Source organism: Tetrao urogallus, assembly GCF_951394365.1.
Source record: "Tetrao urogallus genome assembly, chromosome: Z".
Taxonomy (NCBI): Eukaryota; Metazoa; Chordata; class Aves; order Galliformes; family Phasianidae; genus Tetrao; species Tetrao urogallus.
This window is the reverse complement of record NC_136816.1, coordinates 35,019,777-35,038,851: the sequence shown is the minus strand read 5'-3', so window position 1 is coordinate 35,038,851 and position 19,075 is coordinate 35,019,777. Positions and strand designations below refer to the sequence as shown.

The window sequence follows — 19,075 nt, the reverse complement described above, 5'->3', positions numbered from 1 at the left end:
ATTTGGCACAGGGTTTGGTATTGAAAATGTGTAATTTTTGACCTCAGAGGATGAGGTCTGTATACTGGCAGCCAAGGGTAGCTTCTCCTGGCAAACAGTAAGGCTTTCGACAGCTTTACCCCCCTGCAAACTACAGCAAAATTGTCTCCATGAAGTAGATTCCATGAACCCTGTAGGAGCATATGTTTGGTGATAAGGGAGGAAGAGCCAAGGGACTCAGGCAGATAGAAAGCACATCCTCACCCACGTGTGGTCGGTCCCTGCCAACACTGCTGTTCTTGACTGCTGACTGCCGTGCAACTGTATGGCTTTATGCAAGTACACTAAAACATTGGCCTGAACATCTTCATATCTGAGCCAACCTGCATCCTTTTCCTCATCAGCAGGCTGGTGAGACATTGATAGTGTTGAAGCAAATTGCTTGGGAGTTAAGAATTCCAGAGATACCTGGGAAGGTACAGAAGCAGGATTAACATAAGTAACCCCAAAATGCTTGAGATTCTGCTATTTGGAAAAGGAGTAAGATAGCCTGGGGAACAATTTTAAATTATAAGGGGAGAGATTCAAGTTAGATGTTAAGAGGAAATTTTTTACTCAGAAGGTGGTGAGGCAGTGGCACAGGCTGCCTTGAGAAGCTGTGGATGCCCCATCATAACAGGTGTTTAAAACTGGGTTGGTTGGGGTCCTGGGCAGCCTGATTTAGTGTGTGGCAACCCTGCCCATGGCAGGGTATTGGAACAGGATGGGCTTTTATATCCTTTCCAATCTAAGCCATTCTGTGATGGAACACCTAACCTAGGAGGACAGGCTGAGAGAGCTGGGGCTGAAGAGAAGGCTGTGGGGAGAGCTGATAGGGGCCTTTCAGTATCTAAAGGGGTGTATAAAAAAGAAAAGACTCCTTAGCAGGGTCTGCTGTGACAGGATAAAGGGGAAATAGTTTCCATATAAAAGAGAGGAGATTTAGATTGGATATAAGGAAGAAATTTTTTACAGTGAGGGTGGTGAGGCACTGGAAACGGCTGTCCAGAGATGTAGTGAGTGCTCCATCCTTGGAGACATGCAAGGACAGGCTGGAAAGGGCTCTAGCCAACCTGGTCTAGCTGTAGGTGTCCTTATTCATTGCAAGGGAGTTGGACTAGATGGGCTTTAAGGTCTCTTCTAACTCAAAAGATTCTATGATTCTATGATTCTCTTAAATGCTTACTTGTGAAGAAAATCTGTAAACACAGAGTTTCATCACAGTACAAGCTGGGCATAGCATTAGCCTCACTCCCCAGGTGTGCTTTCAAATCAAACCAGCATACCATTTACTGCAGACATTTTTAGAGAACAGAGGATTGCAAAAAGAATCACAGAATCATGGAATCATAGAATAACAGAGTTGCTCAGGTTGGAAAAGACCTTAAAGATCATCAAGTCCAACTGCAACCTGACTATATTACCCTAACTCTAACTACCCACCGTGAAATCATGTCCCTGAGCACCACATCCAAACGGTTTTTAAACACATTTAGGGATGGTGATTCAACCACCTCCCTGGGGAGCCTATTCCAATGCTTAACAACAATTTCTGTAAAGAAGTTTTTCCTGACATCCAACTTAAACCTCCCATGGTGCATGGTGCACTTGAGGCCATTTCCCCTCATCCTGTCACCTGTCACCAGTGAGAAAAGACCAACCCTACTCTCACTGTAAGCACCTTTCAGGTATTTGAAGAGAGCAGTAAGGTCTCCCCTCAGCCTCCTCTTCCCCAAACTCAACAGCCCCAGTTCCTTCAGTCGCTCCTCATAGAGCACATTCTCCAAGATCTTCAACAGCCTTGTTGCCCTTCTGTGGACCTGTTCCAGCACCTCAATGTCCTTTCTGTACTGAGGTGCTCAGAACTGAACACAGTACTCATGGTGAGGCTCACCAGAGCTGAGTACAGGGCAGGATGACTTCCCTCATCCTGCTCACTATACCATTCCTGATACAAGCCAGGATGCCATTGGCCTTCTTGGCCACCTGGGCATACTGCTGGCTCCTATTCAGTCCACCACCACACCAAGGTGCCTTTCTGTCAGCTTTCCAGCCAATTGTCCCCAAGCCTGTAGGGTTGCCAAAATGCAAGACTTGACACTTGGCCGTATTGAAACTCATACAGTCTACCTTGGTCCATTGATCCAGTCTATCCAGAAAAGTTATCATTTCACTATTGGCCAATTTTGCTATGCCACAGTGGTTGTTCAAGCTCTGGGTACTGTGTACTGGTTGGTTTACCAGACATGGTTTTGCCCTTGTTTAAGCTGATCGGGGCTGGAGGTAAGGATGACCCGCAGGGCACATTTTTCAGCTGCCTCTTGATACTGTAGGAGTGGTGTTGGTGTGAGCCAGATGTCTACACTTCTCCCCTGACCTTGGCATGGATGCAGCTCTGTGGTGTCGGGGTGGACTGAGGAGCTGTTGGTTTGTCCTTGCTGCACTCAACAAGTCTGCAGGAATCATTTTCTACATGGATGTCTGGGCAAGGACAGAATCACAGAATCACAGAATCACAGAATTGTAGGGGTTGGAAGGGACCTCCAGAGATCATCGAGTCCAAGCCCCCTGCCAAAGCAGGTTCCCTACATCAGGTCGCACAGGTAGGCATCCAGGCAGGTCTTGAATATCTCCAGAGAAGGAGACTCCACCACCTCCCTGGGCAGCCTGTTCCAGTGCTCCGTCACCTCACTGTAAAGAAGTTCTTGCGCACATTTGTGCGGAACTTCCTATGCTGCAGTTTCCAGCCGTTTCCCCTTGTCCTGTCTCCACTCACCACTGAAAACAGTCTGGCCTCGCCATTCTGCCCCCCACACCTTAGATACTTATAGACCTGGATCAGGTCCCCTCTCAGTCTTCTTTTCTCAAGGTTGAACAGACCCAGTTCACTCAGCCTTTCCTCATAGGAGAGATGCTCCAGGCCCTTCACCATCTTTGTGGCCCTCCAATGGACTCTTTCCAAGAGATCCCTGTCTTTTTTGTACTGGGGAGCCCAGAACTGGACACTTGCCTGCACTAGCCAGGAAAGGCTTCTGTTGCCCAAGAGAGCATGCCACTCTTCCTTAGCTGCTGGTCCAGCAGCCTGATGATTGGAAATGTGCTTGTGATTGTATTTCTTTCCCTGCTCTGGATAAACTCCCATTGACTGCTAAGAGTACTTTGCATGCAGAGCTTTGGCTTACTTGTCAGTAATGGTACTAATGAATATGTCTTTGTTTCTGCCTTGTACTCTTAGGGTTTTATTTTGGTTTGATTTTTTCGCTTACACTGTGAACAAGCTCAACACATTCCACAGTGTAATTTCCATGTAAATGTTCCTTGCTTATTAATTGTTTCACTTTCCAGCCTCCTCCTAGCCTTTGTCATCTGTCTCTCTTGCATTGTGTCTATTCTGTGTGCTGCATGAGATAATTAAAAGGAAATGAGAGGACCTTGCAGTGGAAGGTAACAGTACGTCAGGTTGCCCCTTGGTAGTAGAAACCCTGTCTGAGTTTTACCAGGGCTTTAGACCTTTCTGTATTTTTCTGTTTGACAGAAAATGTGTAATTGCCATGGCAACTGCTCTGTCATATGATAATTTTGCTGTTTCTCTGAGATAAAAAGAGTCTTCTGAAATATACAATATGCCATCCTCACAGGGCAGAGCTGTCAGCATTTTTACTGTCTTTCCATGGAAAGAGTATGCTGGAAACAGTATGAACCTGTGCTTCTCTATATAATTTTTTTTCCCTACATAGCTATTATTTTTAAATGTTTTTAATATGAACTGTTTTTTTATTTCTCTTGCTGGGAAGACATCTAGTCCAACATGCAATTATATCGCATTATACATGAAACCGCCATAGGAGACTCAATTGACAATAGAATTATTCTCATTGATTTCATCATAAGCTAGACTGTGAGTTTGTGCCTGCATCATGTTCAGGCATCATCCTAGAGCTTGGAACAATTGAAAGACATTTCAGTTTCATTCCTCATTTGATCTGTATGTGGTATCTGTATGTGTATATTTGAGGAGCAAACTCGATATCGATCTTAGATGATACAGTTTTTTATGCTAATATGTAATAGCTTGTGAAGGTATGGTGATCCAAAACCTTGCATCATTATTAGTAAAATTTGTGGAAGAAGGGTTTTATGCCTGAAGACAGATTAAACTGATAAATGAGTCCCTCAGGGAAGTGTCATTTGAGGCATGGCAGGCTTCTGTTGCCCTTGGGATCCCCAAAGCCTGAAATTCACAAGGAATAGCCCCTGAATCTGACAAATGTCCAGTCAGTTTCTCTTTCACCTTGTCACCTTAGTTGTTCTGTTTTGAGACCTATGGTTGCCATTTCAGAAATAAAGCAAAGGTTTTCTGACAGTCTTTTTTTAGTCCCTAATCCCTCATATGCATACATACATATGTTTAATACTGAAAGAATGGTCTGAAATGTATGTACTAAAGAAAAACTATGGGGGAAAAAAAAAAACATGAATATAAATAACAAGAAACTAGGATTGTTGGCATAATGACTGCACAGAATCAATCTATATCTGTTCTGACGTGAATGTTTGGTTCACATTATGTTTACGAATTCAAAGTAGAAAACAACGTGGCTGGATAACCAGCGAAAACCATCGTAAGTTAAGGTAATGTTGTTAGTTTTGTCTTACCTTCCTTTGTTTAAAGTGTGCATGTAGTTAAAGTACAGAGGTTCAGAGCCCAGCCTTCAGTTTTTGTGAATAATAGATTATGAACATTGGTAACATGCTAATGTTCGCACACTGTTTTTCAAATATTGTTTGAAATAATATAGCAAAATCCCTGAAGGTAGAGCACAGTAGTGGTTTATTGTCAACTATGATTATTCCTAACTTAATTGGTGCCAGAATTTCCTTTTATTTTCATGCATGAAAGTGTTTCCATGCTAGAAGAGATCTGAAACTGCTTATGTGCAGCGGTAAATTATCATTATTTCATTATACAAAGTTTAAACTACTATTTGAACCAGCATTGATATATGTCATTCAAAATGAAAATATTCAGGATTTTGGAGTTCTATAAATAAAAGGGGGAAAAGTAAAAATAGACATGGAAGGATTCTTTTTTGCTCCTACTTACTCTTTATCAGTTTGAAATTGAACCTTCAGTTACTTATAATATGGTTAATCTTAGTCATGCAAATACATTCACTGAATTTCAGAGGTCTTTGGATATATGATCTGATCTCCCTTCTACAAATCTGCCTAATATATAGCCTAATATATAGCACACACAGGGACCAACATCAATAGCAACAATGCCATTGATACGTAAGAAGTGCATCTACATTCCTACTAAGTATTTTATGCAAGCAAAGCTTTATTGGGAGGAACATAAACCAGAGGCAAATACCAACAAGATACTGGGATTTTGCCTAACTAAATGCTAAACGATATGAATCAGCCGGGTACTAGTGTATTTTTTTGATAAGGCTTTTTTTTCCTGTATTTGGAAAAGCAAGACTGAGTATTCCTACATCTTCTTATAAACAGTGTTGTTTGGGATGACATGGGGCAGAGGAAGAAAAATTGTACTTTACTGCTTTTATTTAAATGCATGTAGACGTCACATCTGCATTTCGAAAATGTTACTAAGAATATAACTCCTCCATCCTTTACACAGCAGTGTCCTTATCTTACCCTTACAATGCCATCCCACATGTTCACTACTTTCTGTGAACGTGTCTCCTTCTTAACACTCTCATTTTCTCCACTAGACTTTGAAGGATGCCAGTGACAATGCCCGCAAGGACTTTCACCGTGAGGCAGAGCTGCTGACTAACCTGCAACATGAGCACATCGTCAAGTTCTATGGTGTCTGTGTCGAGGGTGATCCACTCATCATGGTCTTCGAGTACATGAAGCATGGAGATCTGAACAAATTCCTCAGGTAAATTAATCACGTATTGTACTAGAGAGCCAGAATTGGGCAGTGAAGGAAGCTACTGGTATTTAATGCCAATTTAACTCCCGTGAAAAATGCAAACACCAAAAAGTACAAATCTGTGTAACAGTCATTATGTGTACTGTGGTATGGAGCTCGTTGTTTTCTGGCACATTTGGAAATGCCTCAGCTTAATGCTAAGCCTAAAACTTTGCACCAAAAAAACTGAAACCAAGCAAGATGTATTTCAGTGTATTCTAAAATGTTTGGTTATAAAGCTTGTGATAGGAACTGTTTTCTGATAGCACTTTGAAAGATCCCACTTAACACCTATCACTAACTGTAGGCATCTAAAAGCTTCAGAAACGTATCCTCTTTTCTCGTCCCTCCTCCCAGTGTTTTGATATGAGTGCCATTAGTCTGTGGCAAGAAAACTGTGAGCCATGAAAACTTCAGTGCAGTGTAAAATGCTGAATCTTGGGCTCTGGAGTACAGCTTTGTTTCATAAAGCTGTTGAAGAATGTACATCACAGATTAAAATTTGGCAGTAAAGAAGTCATAGATATGTAGATGATACCTAAGGTTCAGAATAATAACTAACTCATGAATCAGCAAGCTTTGAACACTGGCCTTGTGTATGTGCCATTTCCACCAGTGTGTATTCACTAACATAAAAATAAGAAGCTAGAAGACAGCTTGTGCTCCTACATAAAAACATTTGCATAAGGGACTGTTCTTTCAAGGTCTTCTATGTCATTTCCATCACAGAATATCAAAAAACTTTTCACTGTACTGAGATCTCTTGTGGTAGGAGCACCACCATTTTGGAAAGATGTTCCTTTAATGCATGCTTTTGACAAAGCAGCAAAACAATCAAACTAATGTCCCTTTAAATGGTTCAGGTTTTTGTCTTACTGAAATTGCTAGTGACTGCTTGTGTCACCATTTTTTTTAGCCTTTGTGAAGTGAGTTTGCTGTCCTTCTAATCTCCAATGAACAAACAGCCACAGTGTATAAAAGCAAAAGACATCAACTAGCATCCTCCGTTACTGGAAGGGCTGCTGGGGCTGGCAGAGAGACCAGATCTTGAACTGGGGATGCAGAGCAAATACTACTTTTCCCAGACTGATTGTCTCTTTGGCAAAAGATTGAAGTGTATTGTGAGAGCAATGTTGGTGCATTTACATTTGCCTGTTTGGACCTCTGCCGTGGATAAGAAGACTGCAGTTTCCAAAGATGCCAGCCCAATACTTTTTCAGAGCGCTGAATTTCCATTAGAGGAAGCCAGATTTGCTGCTGATTCATTGTCATTAGAAGAAATACTTATTCTTTGATTTTTTTCTGTTGACCTTTTCTTACCTTCTAACTGTCATAGAATTGTTGTACAGAAAGGTAGTTTAACAGTCAATATATTTCCCCCATTAGGTCTTCACTCCTTTTTTTTTTTTTTTTTTTTTTAATTATTAATCAGTCCTGGTCTTTAGAATGTAAAATGATTATGCTGGGACAAGCTGTTTAACCTAAGCAGCAATTTGTCATTCCTTTCACATCTGATGCAGCTTGCGCTGCAGATGAGAGGTGAGCGGTACGCGGGCTGTAACAGCCTGTATTTCTTACCCTACAGCGCCACCAAAGGCTGATAGGGAAAATGAATCTGAAATGTAACCCAAATTAGCCTTGCTGTCTGTGCGCAGCCAAAGGCTGTTTCAGATTTAGGTCCACTGCCTCGAAGTCATTCCTGCCCAGCGCTTGTTCTGGGCAGTGGACGCTAATGTGGATCCAAAGAATGTTACTGGCTGCTGCAGACACAGAGGAGCACCTCATTTACAGACCACATCACAAGTAAAAGAAAAATAGACGGAATGTTAAAAATAATCCAAAAGTTTCATTACATACAGGCTAAGGAAGCGAACAAAAACTGTAGAGCTCTCTAATTTAGTGATTTGGAGCTTCATATCTGAGCGCAGTCATTAGTAAAAATCATCTCAATTAACGGGTACAATGCTTTTTGATAAAAATTTTCTCTGGGTATTTGTAGGAGCCTTCATGTCTTCCTGGTTATTTCCCTTACTCAAACCAAATCAGTGGCTAGGTACACCCTGTGGCAAAGAAAGTGATGTTAAGTTCTTTACCTGGTAACAGATGCAATGCCAGCCATGCTATGTACCTTCTTTCATTTCTTTCTCACATCTGTCACTCTGCTCTTGAAGTTCTTCCCTTCGGGCAATTTTAATAACGCATTTCTAATAGGTAATGTCAGATTTTATCTCATAGATTTTAATTTGCACCTCGTTTCCAAACTCCCATGCCCTTCTCTTAGGAATAAATTAAGGTCTCACCTTTATTGATTAGAAATGCGATTCTCTGAAACTCTCCTTTGGAGGAAGGAAGGACTTCTGAGAGAAAATTAAAACTGGTTGTAGAATATTTTTCCAAAATAGCTGGGGTGATCTCTTGGAAAGAGTAGTCTGCAGGAATGGAATTAAAAAGGTTTCTGAAAACCCAGAAGGGAAGAATGGATGGAAAGTGTTATTCAGAAGATTATAAATTGCATTAAATGAGGTATGTTTGCCTCATTAACTGGCCAGGGATTGGTTAGCAATGCTTATAGTGCAGGAATGCTGATAACTATTTCTTAAAGTTACAAGGATGTAACATGAAAGAGGTTGTTGTTTGAAACAGGGGGTTGTTGCTGTGAACCAATCTCCTTATGAACAATATATATACCTGTTGTATAATTCTCTTCAAATCACCTGTCTTTCTCTAAGTGATAGAAAACAATAAGTGAAAAAAGCCAAGACACAAATTCTTGCTATTTTACTAATGAATCTGTAACAGTTTTTATTCTTTTACTTGAGTAAGTCACTTCTCTGGTTTTAGGATCACTAATGCTTTTCACCTCTATATCTCAGAAGTGGCCTGTCACTAAATCGGCTTGCATTTTGTTGCAGGGCACATGGTCCAGACGCAGTACTGATGGCAGAAGGCAACCGACCAGCTGAGCTGACGCAGTCCCAGATGCTTCATATTGCCCAGCAGATTGCAGCTGGTATGGTTTACCTGGCATCACAGCACTTCGTGCATCGGGACCTTGCTACCCGGAATTGCCTGGTTGGTGAGAACCTACTGGTGAAGATTGGGGATTTTGGGATGTCTAGAGATGTGTACAGCACAGACTACTACAGGGTAAGTGAACTGCTGTAAGTGCTAGCAACTGAGGTCCAGCTTACCGTAGTGATATACCTGCTATATGGCAAGTCGTGTAGTTGGCAGCATTTGCTGTTTGCTCCCACATGTGTGACTTCATGAATGGAACAGAGGCTATCAGGTTTTCATGGCTTACAGAAGGCAATCTATGGCCTACCTGTTAGTTTGTGAATGCTGGACTTGTATCCTGTAAGATAAGCTACTATAAATCTTTAAGTACATGCTCTATATCTGCTTCTCACATCACTTGTTATCAGTGAATTCTTCTTAGATAAAATAAAGGTCTCCTCCTTATCCACTCTAATTGTGCTGGTGTCCGTAGAAGGACAATGCCACTTCTGTGCCATTGTTTGTGGGATGCCTGAAAGGAGATTGCCTTGATGTCCAGATGATGCTTGACAGGACAGAGGAAGGTAGACATAAGAAGTGTTTGTTGAATGTTGCTTTATCTAACAGCTGAGGAATGTCTTCTCTGTTCTTTGTTTCTTCTTTCAAAAGGCAAACATAGTAATTAGTAAACATACAAACCAGATTTCTCTTATATTTTGTTATTTTGTAAACTTGGCACCTCAAGCTACTTGGTGTACATAAAACAAGCATGATATCATTTCAGGACTTGGAAAAATATACAGAATTGTAATCACTGGCTCTATTTGTTTTTTCAAGGACACCAGTGAGCACCAAAGGCTAGGTTTTCTTGATTTGCATTTGAAGAGTGAACTGTACTTGCTGTGACTGAGGACATGCCTCTGTTCTGTATTCGAGCAAGACTGGATTCACTTACCATCTTCATCATTACACTTAAGAATGAATGCTCAAGCTTAGCAGTAACAGATAAAGGCAGCATTTTTTGAGTGATAAATGTTTTGCTTTGTTTTGAATTCTGGAAAAAACAAAAAGAGAGAGAGAGAGGGAGAGAGAAAGAGAAAGTAACTCTTGCCATGGAAAAACTACATGCAGAAAAGGATAGAAGATAGGTAATCATCTGTGCTTCCTAGAGGCAGCTGAGATTTGGCACAAGCATGTCATAGTGTACTGAGCAGTGTCTTCTTCACTGCTCATCCCTCTGTTAATCCTTGAGTCCTACACACAAGCACTCAAACAAAGCTTCTACACAATGGAGCAGGAGTTTACAACGAGAGCAGAATTTTGTCCGACCTGAGCCATGACATGGGGACGTTCTAAGTAACCTGGAAGTCATTGAGTGCCTTTCAAAGCACCTCATTCAAGTGAAACTCTGTATTTTTCCATTGCTTCATTTTCAGAGTCACACTCTTTATTCTCTCTCCCTCATTATTTTGTCAGTCTTCTGAGGCCAAGGGAAAACCATTGTTGTTCAGGAAGAAAGAAAGAAGAAACAGGACGGTGTGTGATGAGGGTGATATAATGGATGTGAGATGTTCTGAGTAAGTCAGTTCATTAAGGAAAGAAAACAAGATTGGGAAGAGGTGTTAGTAAAAAGACACAAATGTGGCTGAAGGGAGGATGAGGTAGACAAATGTCAGAGGGGCTGAATGAAAATTTAGATTTGTATAGTCATTTGTTTGGCACAGTAAAAAAACCAAGAAGGATCGTTTCCCCATCACCTCACATTTAGTTAGTGTGGAGGAGAGACAGACCCACAGCCCACTCTGCCACTCTATTTTGGACTGATAAAAGCTGGAAGACTCAGCTGAGCCTTTGAGATTCTGAACAGCCCTCCTTGGGCCAGCCATATGTCAGAAGCTGAATGATGACTTTTCAGATTGTTGCCCGGAGAATTAATCTATGACGGACCTAAGAAATAAAATCATCAGTGATGACACTGGGATTGCATTGACTGAACATACCTAATTGTTTATACCAAGTCTGTTTTAACTGTTCAAACTTAATCGTATACACAGAAGCAATTCTTCCCCAACCTTGAGAGATCCATCTAATGCTTACTGGAAGGTTTTATACAACTCCAAAAGCCCCATGGGAAATGGTTTGGTGTTTGTGTGTATTAATGCACAGGAATTAGTTTACTGGGATCCTACCAACCTTGTCAGGTTGCTGGATTTTCCCAAGATGCTTATTTATAGTTTGCCTTTGTAAGATAAGGATGGTCACCAGTACTTCTTCACCATCAGATTGTTAATAACACTCTACACTGAATCAACTCAGTTGTAAAAAGACACTTCAGGGACAAAAGTGAGAGAAGTAACCCTAGGGCTGGGAATGTATGCAATGTGCAATGCTAATTGCGTAAACTTACTTTTACCTCCTCTCTTCCTTTTTTCCCTTTTGTTTTTCATCAGATAGGAATCTCGAGGGTAAAGGGAACCCTGATATATGTGCTAACATTCAATGAAACAGCAGTAGTCTTCAGAAGTCAGACCAGAATGAGCATGGGTACTTGAAGAAATTGCAGTGACCTTTTCTTCTCCCACAGTGCCATCTACTCCAGGTCAAACTAATCCAACTGGCAAATAATTAGTTTCATCTGTGTGACAAACAGCAGTGACGCTGCTGCATTGTAGTCCTTGTATCACAGTGCACTGTTTCATGGCATTGTTTACTTGCTGATTTTAGGTCTGGGGCTTTGATTTGTTTTGTTGATGTCTGTTTTTTGTTGTTTGGACATGTAACCACCACAAGTCAGATTTTCCCTTCTTTCTCTGACACCCAAATAATGTGACTCATCAGCAGCCTTTGTGGCTTAAAGTGCCAACACAGAAACATGGGAAAGGACATTTTGCTAGTATGTTTTCTTGAACTCGGAGTACTTCAGGACTTTTCCAGGCATACAGGCCAAGTTTGCAGGCACTGCTTAGTATTTAGTCTTAAAATATTATTTTTGTTTGTTTGTTTTATGTTTTTTAAAGAAAGCAAAAAAGGAAACTCATCTCACATCAGTACTTGGAAAAACTTAACAGAGAAGTGCTTTAAATACCCAGCCTGTTTAGCCAGCTACAAGCTTGAGCTAAGATTTTGCATGAAACTGTGATCTCACAGAACTAAGCAAGAGTTTTGTCATTAACTTCATTAGGATCAGAATTTTGCCCCTCCACATTGTTTTGTCTGTCCAGTGCAGAATAGAAACTCTGATCCTGATTTAGATTTATGGAGCTAAGTTGTGTAATCACTATCTAGCTATTGTATAACTAACTTGTCTTTATGCAACAGTCCAAGAAGCAGCTGAGAAAATAAGGACTCCATGCCTCCACTTTTCAAACCACACAAGGATCTGTTGGAAGCCAGGGACTAGTAGCAATGTTTCCACCTTCTTTTAGGCCTAACTTGTCCAAAAGGCACGGGGAGGATTAGATGTCTCACTTTAGTTACTTCAACTTCTAGCGTGGACGAGGCAGAAGAACCCAAGAGACTGTGTTTCAGTATGAATTCCAGTGACCTACTATCTGTTTAATATCTTCAGTGTATCTCATACCATGTTTGTTGTTGTCCCCTTGCTATTTAAAAAGAGGGAATCATACAGATTTGTAAGAGTCAGCGTAAGTTACTGAGTCAAAGTCTTCCTTTCCTCTGGCAGAAAGCTATACATTAGGTGTTAAGGGCAAGAGAAGCCACAGGAACATCAGACTTCCCTAAACCACGTGGAAAATTCTGAAACTCATTAAATGCTTTTAGCACCAAATCTCATGAAAATTCCAATCTGCCAAGGCAAAAGAGAAGGATATGTCAAGAGTATCAGTAGTGTGCTAGGCCTTGAAATAGAAATTCTTTTGACAAAAATTTCTGAGGTCCTACAAAGTTGGTCATACCTGACACATAACAGATGGTGATACCAATCTGTTTGTCTGCCTCAGTGACAATTACCTTCTCTCAAGTAAGCTGTATGATGGTATGAGTGGTCAAACCAGCTGCACCCACCTGACTTTACTGGGATTGTATGATGTCCCTTGGAGCACATCTGGCCCAATATGGTGCTTTTGTACATCCTCTGTCCTCAGTGCCTCAGGGCAGTATGGGAATAGAGCTTAAGAGAGACAAAAAATGCAAAAAGGGGCAAAACTAAAATGTAGGAGACCAATGCAAATCCTGAAGAATTTAGTTAAATACGTAAACATGATGCAGCCTGCAGAACTGATTTGATCAACAGAATCGATAATCAAGAATCGATAATTGAATCAACAGAATTGATAAGCTTCTTTTCAGATGGCTCTCAGATTTATCAACAGCAACAGTCTTGTGTCTTTGAAGTTTGAACTTTTGACTCCTAGAACACTCTTGTCCTGTTATACAGCACTTCCCATTAATTTTCTAAAGGTTGGTGTTGAAAATAAGCAGGATATTGCTGCCGAGGCCTTCCCTGGAAGGCTGTTCCGCAACCTCATCCTTCTAATGTTTGCAAATTTTCTTCTTAATCAATAGCCTAGATTAACTCATGATCACTGTACACCAACTTGATCACATAATTCTCCAACAGAGAAAATTCTTCTTTCCCAGCTTCAACATCTCAATTGTATTTAGATGAAGTAATCCTGTTCCATCCCAGACTGACTTGGAAGGTTAAACAATGCACACTGTCAGGAGAAAACATTCTTCATTTTACTTCTTCTAGAAGCCTCCTCCCGCATCTTTCAGCATGTGAAAATGTCTCTTTCTGGTTCAGACATCATAGAACTGTGAGTATTATTTTCCAAGTGAGGTTTTGCCTATTCTTGGATCAGAGGTATTTCCCTGTCTCTAATGAAAATGCACTGTATGGTACATCCTGAAGTCACATAGCCTGTGTCTTATTGGCACACAGTCACTGTATTGTCAAACAGTGCTCTGGGCTACTCTTATGTTCTACAGCTTCCAAATGAAGAACATCCTCTTTTCTGAGGTTTTTGGTTTCAGTCCCTAAGTGAGTGACTTTACAGTTCATGCTGGCACATTTTGTTCTTCTGGTGGTTAAGAGAGACTGCTGTCTCTCATTTATTTTTAGATTCTTTGGGGGCTGCTTTTTATTTAATTCTTTTAAAATTAAAATTCAGGTCTTTTCTAATTTGGTGTTGAGTAAAGAACTAGAGAAACAGAGTCATGGGACCAAAAAATAAACTGCTGAGGGAGTGAGAAAGATTTGTAAGTAAATTTTCTAGATGATTGTGGCTCTATTTCTTAATGTTTTATTTCTTGATCACTTCTATTTAATGTCAAATGAATATTTTGGAAAAGGATATCTGTTCTAAACATAGAGATCACATGCACTTTTAGTTAAGATGTGAGAAGTTACTATGTTTCTTAGCCTCCCAGGAAGACTTCCAAAAAAACTGAAAATTACACAGTTTGATATTCTAAACTAACTTTAAAAATACTCGGCTTCCAGACCTTCTATCTGCACAGAAAGGTCAAAATCTCTTTTTAGATAACTTCTTGACCCTGGGAGTATTATAGCCCCTGCCAAGTAAGCACAATTCTGATCTCTGCTGTCACTCAGTCAGTCACTGAAGCCAGTAAAGTAACATTAGTATTAGAGTACTGAAATGGTGAGAAGCATCTTGCCTGCTAGGCACAGTCCTTCCTTCACATGCGAGCCCAATGCTTAATACTGTGAAATGCTGTATTTCTGGCAACTGCATAATATATTTTTCTGGTGACTCTCTATATGAAACATTTGCTAAAAGATAATGCTAGTAAAATAATCATCAGAGTGATTTCACATAAGCTATTTCCAGTTCGAAATGACTATTTACAAAGAGAATTAATGCATGATAGCAAGCAACTAAAAAAAGAAAAGGCTGGTTCATCATTATTTGGGCTATAACTAGCCAGGCAAGCACCACCATACAAATGTTTACAGTGAGGAAGAAGTGTTTGTCTATTCTGAAAGGGCAGCAACAGCAAACACCTGCAGGTCTCAGCTGTCACTACAGAGCTGAATACCTGCATGTGGGAGTTTGAAGGAGGCTGCACTAAAGAAAACAAGAAAGAGTTACTGAGAAGTCAAGCAGCTTGTCAAGGCATCCTCGTAGGTGTGTGTATTGAATTGTCACTGTTTGAAGGCACAGTTTGAAGGCTTTTTATTAGCTGCTATTTTTGCATCCGTTGCTCAAAAGGAAATTATCTGCTTCCCTACATGGACTTTTTAGCTTTCCTCCTCCGTCAGAGGCTCATTGCATCATGTGTAGTGCTGGGGAGGACAGAGGGTTCCAGCAGCCCTCGAGGACGTGCACAGATGATTTCATGCAACTAGAAACAATAAAGGAAATAATGGGCCAGCTACAGAGACGTAAATCTGAACTAGTTCTCTTTAAGTCAGTGCAGTAACTTTAATTTAAACTAAAATAACTGTGAGCAGATTTGTGCATAAAAGTCACCACTATGTCTGCATTTAGAAGTTTGTATACACCAGTTTGCTGACCCATTCAGTTCTGCAGGGATGCCAAATTCAGCTTTGTTCCAAGCAAGTGTAGTTCCCTACTGTTTTTATTTATTTATTTATTGTTTGTTTGTTTGTTTGGTTGTTGTTGTTAATTTTCTTTCTAGTCATAATAGACGCAATCACTTCCCATTAGAGTTTTCTCTCTTCACACAAGGCTCATTGATCTTGCTTATAGTCCTGTAACTATCTATTTTCACTGATGCTACAGGTGTGTCTACGAAAGTTTTCCAAACCAGTGCTAGGAGAAAGGGCATCAGATATCCAGCACACGTAGTTTGGTGTGTTTAACAGCAAGTTCTTACCAAGCTTCGTCTTGCAGCATTAATGGCAAGATATAGAAAGTGAGCTTTTTAACTAGGAAGCTGTAGCATATTTTTATTTTGCCATGTTTAAGACCCCTTTCACATGAAATGCACAACTGGGAAACCTCCACTGCTCATGGGCCACACTGTCCTTTGCTCTGTGAGTTCAAAGCATGTGGAGATGACAAAAACAGAGAAAAATAATGAGAAAGCTGAAAAATGATTGATAGAAAAGCAGAGCAGAGTGCACTCACTTCTGTGACCAGTAACTTGATTAGTTATTGATTAGTTATTTATTAGTTATTAGTTATTAGTTATTAGTGTAAGAATTTTGTTTTTTCTTGTTCCTTTGGAAATCTGCCCCTTGACAGATTTACACTGGCATGGTTATCTTGCAGGATATCAAGAAATAAAAATTGGTTCATCTTCAGAAGAGATGTGCAGGAACAAAGCAGTACTTAGAAATATTCCCCATGAGATACAGAAATTCTGTTAACCAACACTATTATTAAACATTTTGAGAGCTGTGTGAGTCAAAAACTGAACCAAAGTCTTTAGAAATTTTCAGTTTCAGAAACTTCCCCCTCTTTACTTTTTTTAAAAACTTGGAGAACTTACTCTTTGGCTCCACTTTAATTGTAAAGGAGATATTACAGTTTTCAAATGGATGGAAATTCAGTTCATGTCTATACTGCTTTTAAAGCCATTTTAATTCTGTGGATTTCAGGAGGATTACTCCTGGTGTATGCCAGAGGTAAGAGCCTTAGGATCCATATGCATGCCTATAGAATAGCAGGAAGTTTACACAGTCAGCAGCACTGGTGGCTGACACAAGCTTTTCTGTTAAGGAGCTCTTAGTGCAGATGCTCATTAACTTTAAAAGTCCTTTTAAAATTATATATACAAAACTGAATCATTCTTAAAAATAACCACACATATGGATATAAATTGCAGGAAAGCAGTGATTCACATATTGAAATTAGCTTTCCAAACTGCAATTTGGAAAGCTTTACAGAACTCTGATCGAAAGTCGGCTCCTTTCACTAAGTAGCAGCACAGCCCCCATAAAGCCGTCTTTGCAGGTGCTGGAATGATTTGGCTACTGCTGAGACATTTAGCACATCAGAGGGCCATGTCCTTAATCTCAATCCTGTTCACAATTTGCTGGATTGCAGACTGGACACTTTAGCCAGTGTTTAGTCCAGGGTTTTTGAAAGTGAGTTCGCAGGCAGCATTTTTAGAGAATTGGTGCAAAACAAAAAGAGAGAAGGTGAAGTGAATTTGATAGTTTTGCTTTGTGGACCAAGTCCTCGTGCAGACTGACTATTAATGTAATTTTGCGACTGTGGCGAGAAAGCAATTGTAAATATCCGGAAAAATAGATACTGTACTGTAGTGCTACAGACCATCACTTTTGGCAGAAAATCTGCAAAGCAAATGACAGAACTCCAAAGGTTAGCAGCTGAAGCTGTTGACTTTGATGTGTGATGCACACAGTGTGAGCAAAAGAAGATGTGGGAACAAAATGAGAAAAAAAGATCTCTGGGAACACTGTGAGCACAGTCAGAAACTGGAGCGGCAGCTCCCGGCTGAGCAGAGCACAGTGCTCCACGCGCGGCTGCCCCGCCGGCCGTGGGGCGGCGCGGAAAGGCCACCCGGGGGAGCAGCGCTCAGCCGGGTCCTCTTTTGAAGGCTGCTCCCAGACCCAGTCCCAGCAGACTCTTTGCAAGCTTCCAGCTGGAAGATTTTCTTATGCTAATAGGCTCCCTCCTTGCAGTAAGGGGAGAAGTTGCTAGGCAGTTCTCCTAAACGTGCATTTTTTTGTCTGAGACCAAAGGACAAATGGCACTCTTTTGGCTCACAAAACTCAGGAAGCATAGAAAAGAAGACTTGGATAATTATTCTGAAATACTGTCTGTAACAGGAGGGACTGAGAAGATGAGAGGACAGCATCAACTAATAATAAAGTGGAGTCTGCAAATACGGCTCTTAGTTTGGTGTGCGCATAGAAAAGAGCTGCTGATGGTGACTGTAAATGGTGAAAAAGGAAGCAGCTGCAGCATTGCAGGCTGCTGAGGTCTTACCTTCTGAATCCTTCTGCCATCTGATGGAGCACCTGCACGTTTCCACTCCAAAAGAGGGCTGAAGAGAAATCATTTTTGGCAACATGGGTCAGTTTAAGTCTGTTGGCATCAGTGACAGAGCACAATATGAGCATAGAATCATAGAATCATAGAATCACCAAGGTTGGAAAAGACCTAAAAGATCATCCAGTCCAACCGTTCACCTATTCCCAATAGCTCCCACTAAACCATGTCCCTCAGCACAACATCCAGCCTTTCCTTGAACACCCCCAGGGTCGGTGACTCCACCACCTCCCTGGGCAGTCCATTCCAGTGCCTGACCACCCTTTCTGAAAAGTAATACTTCCTAATATCCGGCCTGAATCTCCCCTGCCGTAGCTTGAAACCATTCCCTCTGGTCCTATCACTAATGACACGAGAGAAGAGGCCGACCCCCAGCTCACTACAACCTCCCCTGAGCCTCGTCTTCTCCAGGCTGAACATTCCCAGCTCCTTCAGCCTCTCCTCATATGGCCTGTGTTCCAGACCCCTCACCAGCATATTGTACAAGAGCTGCTCCGAAAGTAACGCTACGTTGTTTTGATGGCATGGTGGTAGAGGTTGAACCTTTCCACCAATATTATGTTACACATTGTTGTTGTGTGGCAGATGGCATAAGAGAAGCAATCTGACAGAAAGGCGTATGACTGGAAGTGTGTATGAAGCGAAGGTGTGTCACTGAATTCCTCAATGCAGAAAAAGTGGCATCCATTGACATTCATTGACACTTGCTGAATGTTTTGAGAGACCAAACAGTGGATGTGAGCACAGTGAGGCAGTGGGTGGTGCATTACAGAAGTGACAACAGCTTGTAAACAGTATTTCATTTAATTCATGTCCACTTGCTTGGGAATAAATAGGAAACATTGCTTTCAGAGTGACCTACCTAGGTCACATATATAGTTGCAACCCATATGCCTTTCTGAAGCCTGTTTAATATCAGAGATCATGAAGAGTACTGAAGTTTCTGACAAGTTGTCAGGACTGCTTCCAGGCTTGCAAAAAGGTGAGAACCTCAGAACTGAGATGATTTTGCATCTGTCAGGCTCAGGAACTTAAACTTCAGCTATTACTTGTCTTTGCATTAATGTAGTCTTTAAATGGAGCCAAAATTCTTACAAAATACAGTCCAGTTCCTAGCTGTAGCAGAAATGAAGGCCTGATTTAA

The 19,075-nt window shown here is 40.9% G+C and overlaps 1 protein-coding gene across 1 annotated transcript in view; it reads left to right on the top strand.

Moving 5' to 3' along the window:
• The window catches only part of NTRK2 (neurotrophic receptor tyrosine kinase 2), a gene marked incomplete at both ends in the record, with an annotated part of 200,950 nt that overhangs the window by 153,003 nt on the left and 28,872 nt on the right, over positions 1–19,075 (top strand). Inside the window, 2 exons of the mRNA XM_079548056.1 lie at positions 5,760–5,932; positions 8,878–9,112. Coding sequence (XP_079404182.1) covers positions 5,760–5,932; positions 8,878–9,112 — 408 coding nt within the window. The remainder of the gene's footprint in view (positions 1–5,759; positions 5,933–8,877; positions 9,113–19,075) is intronic.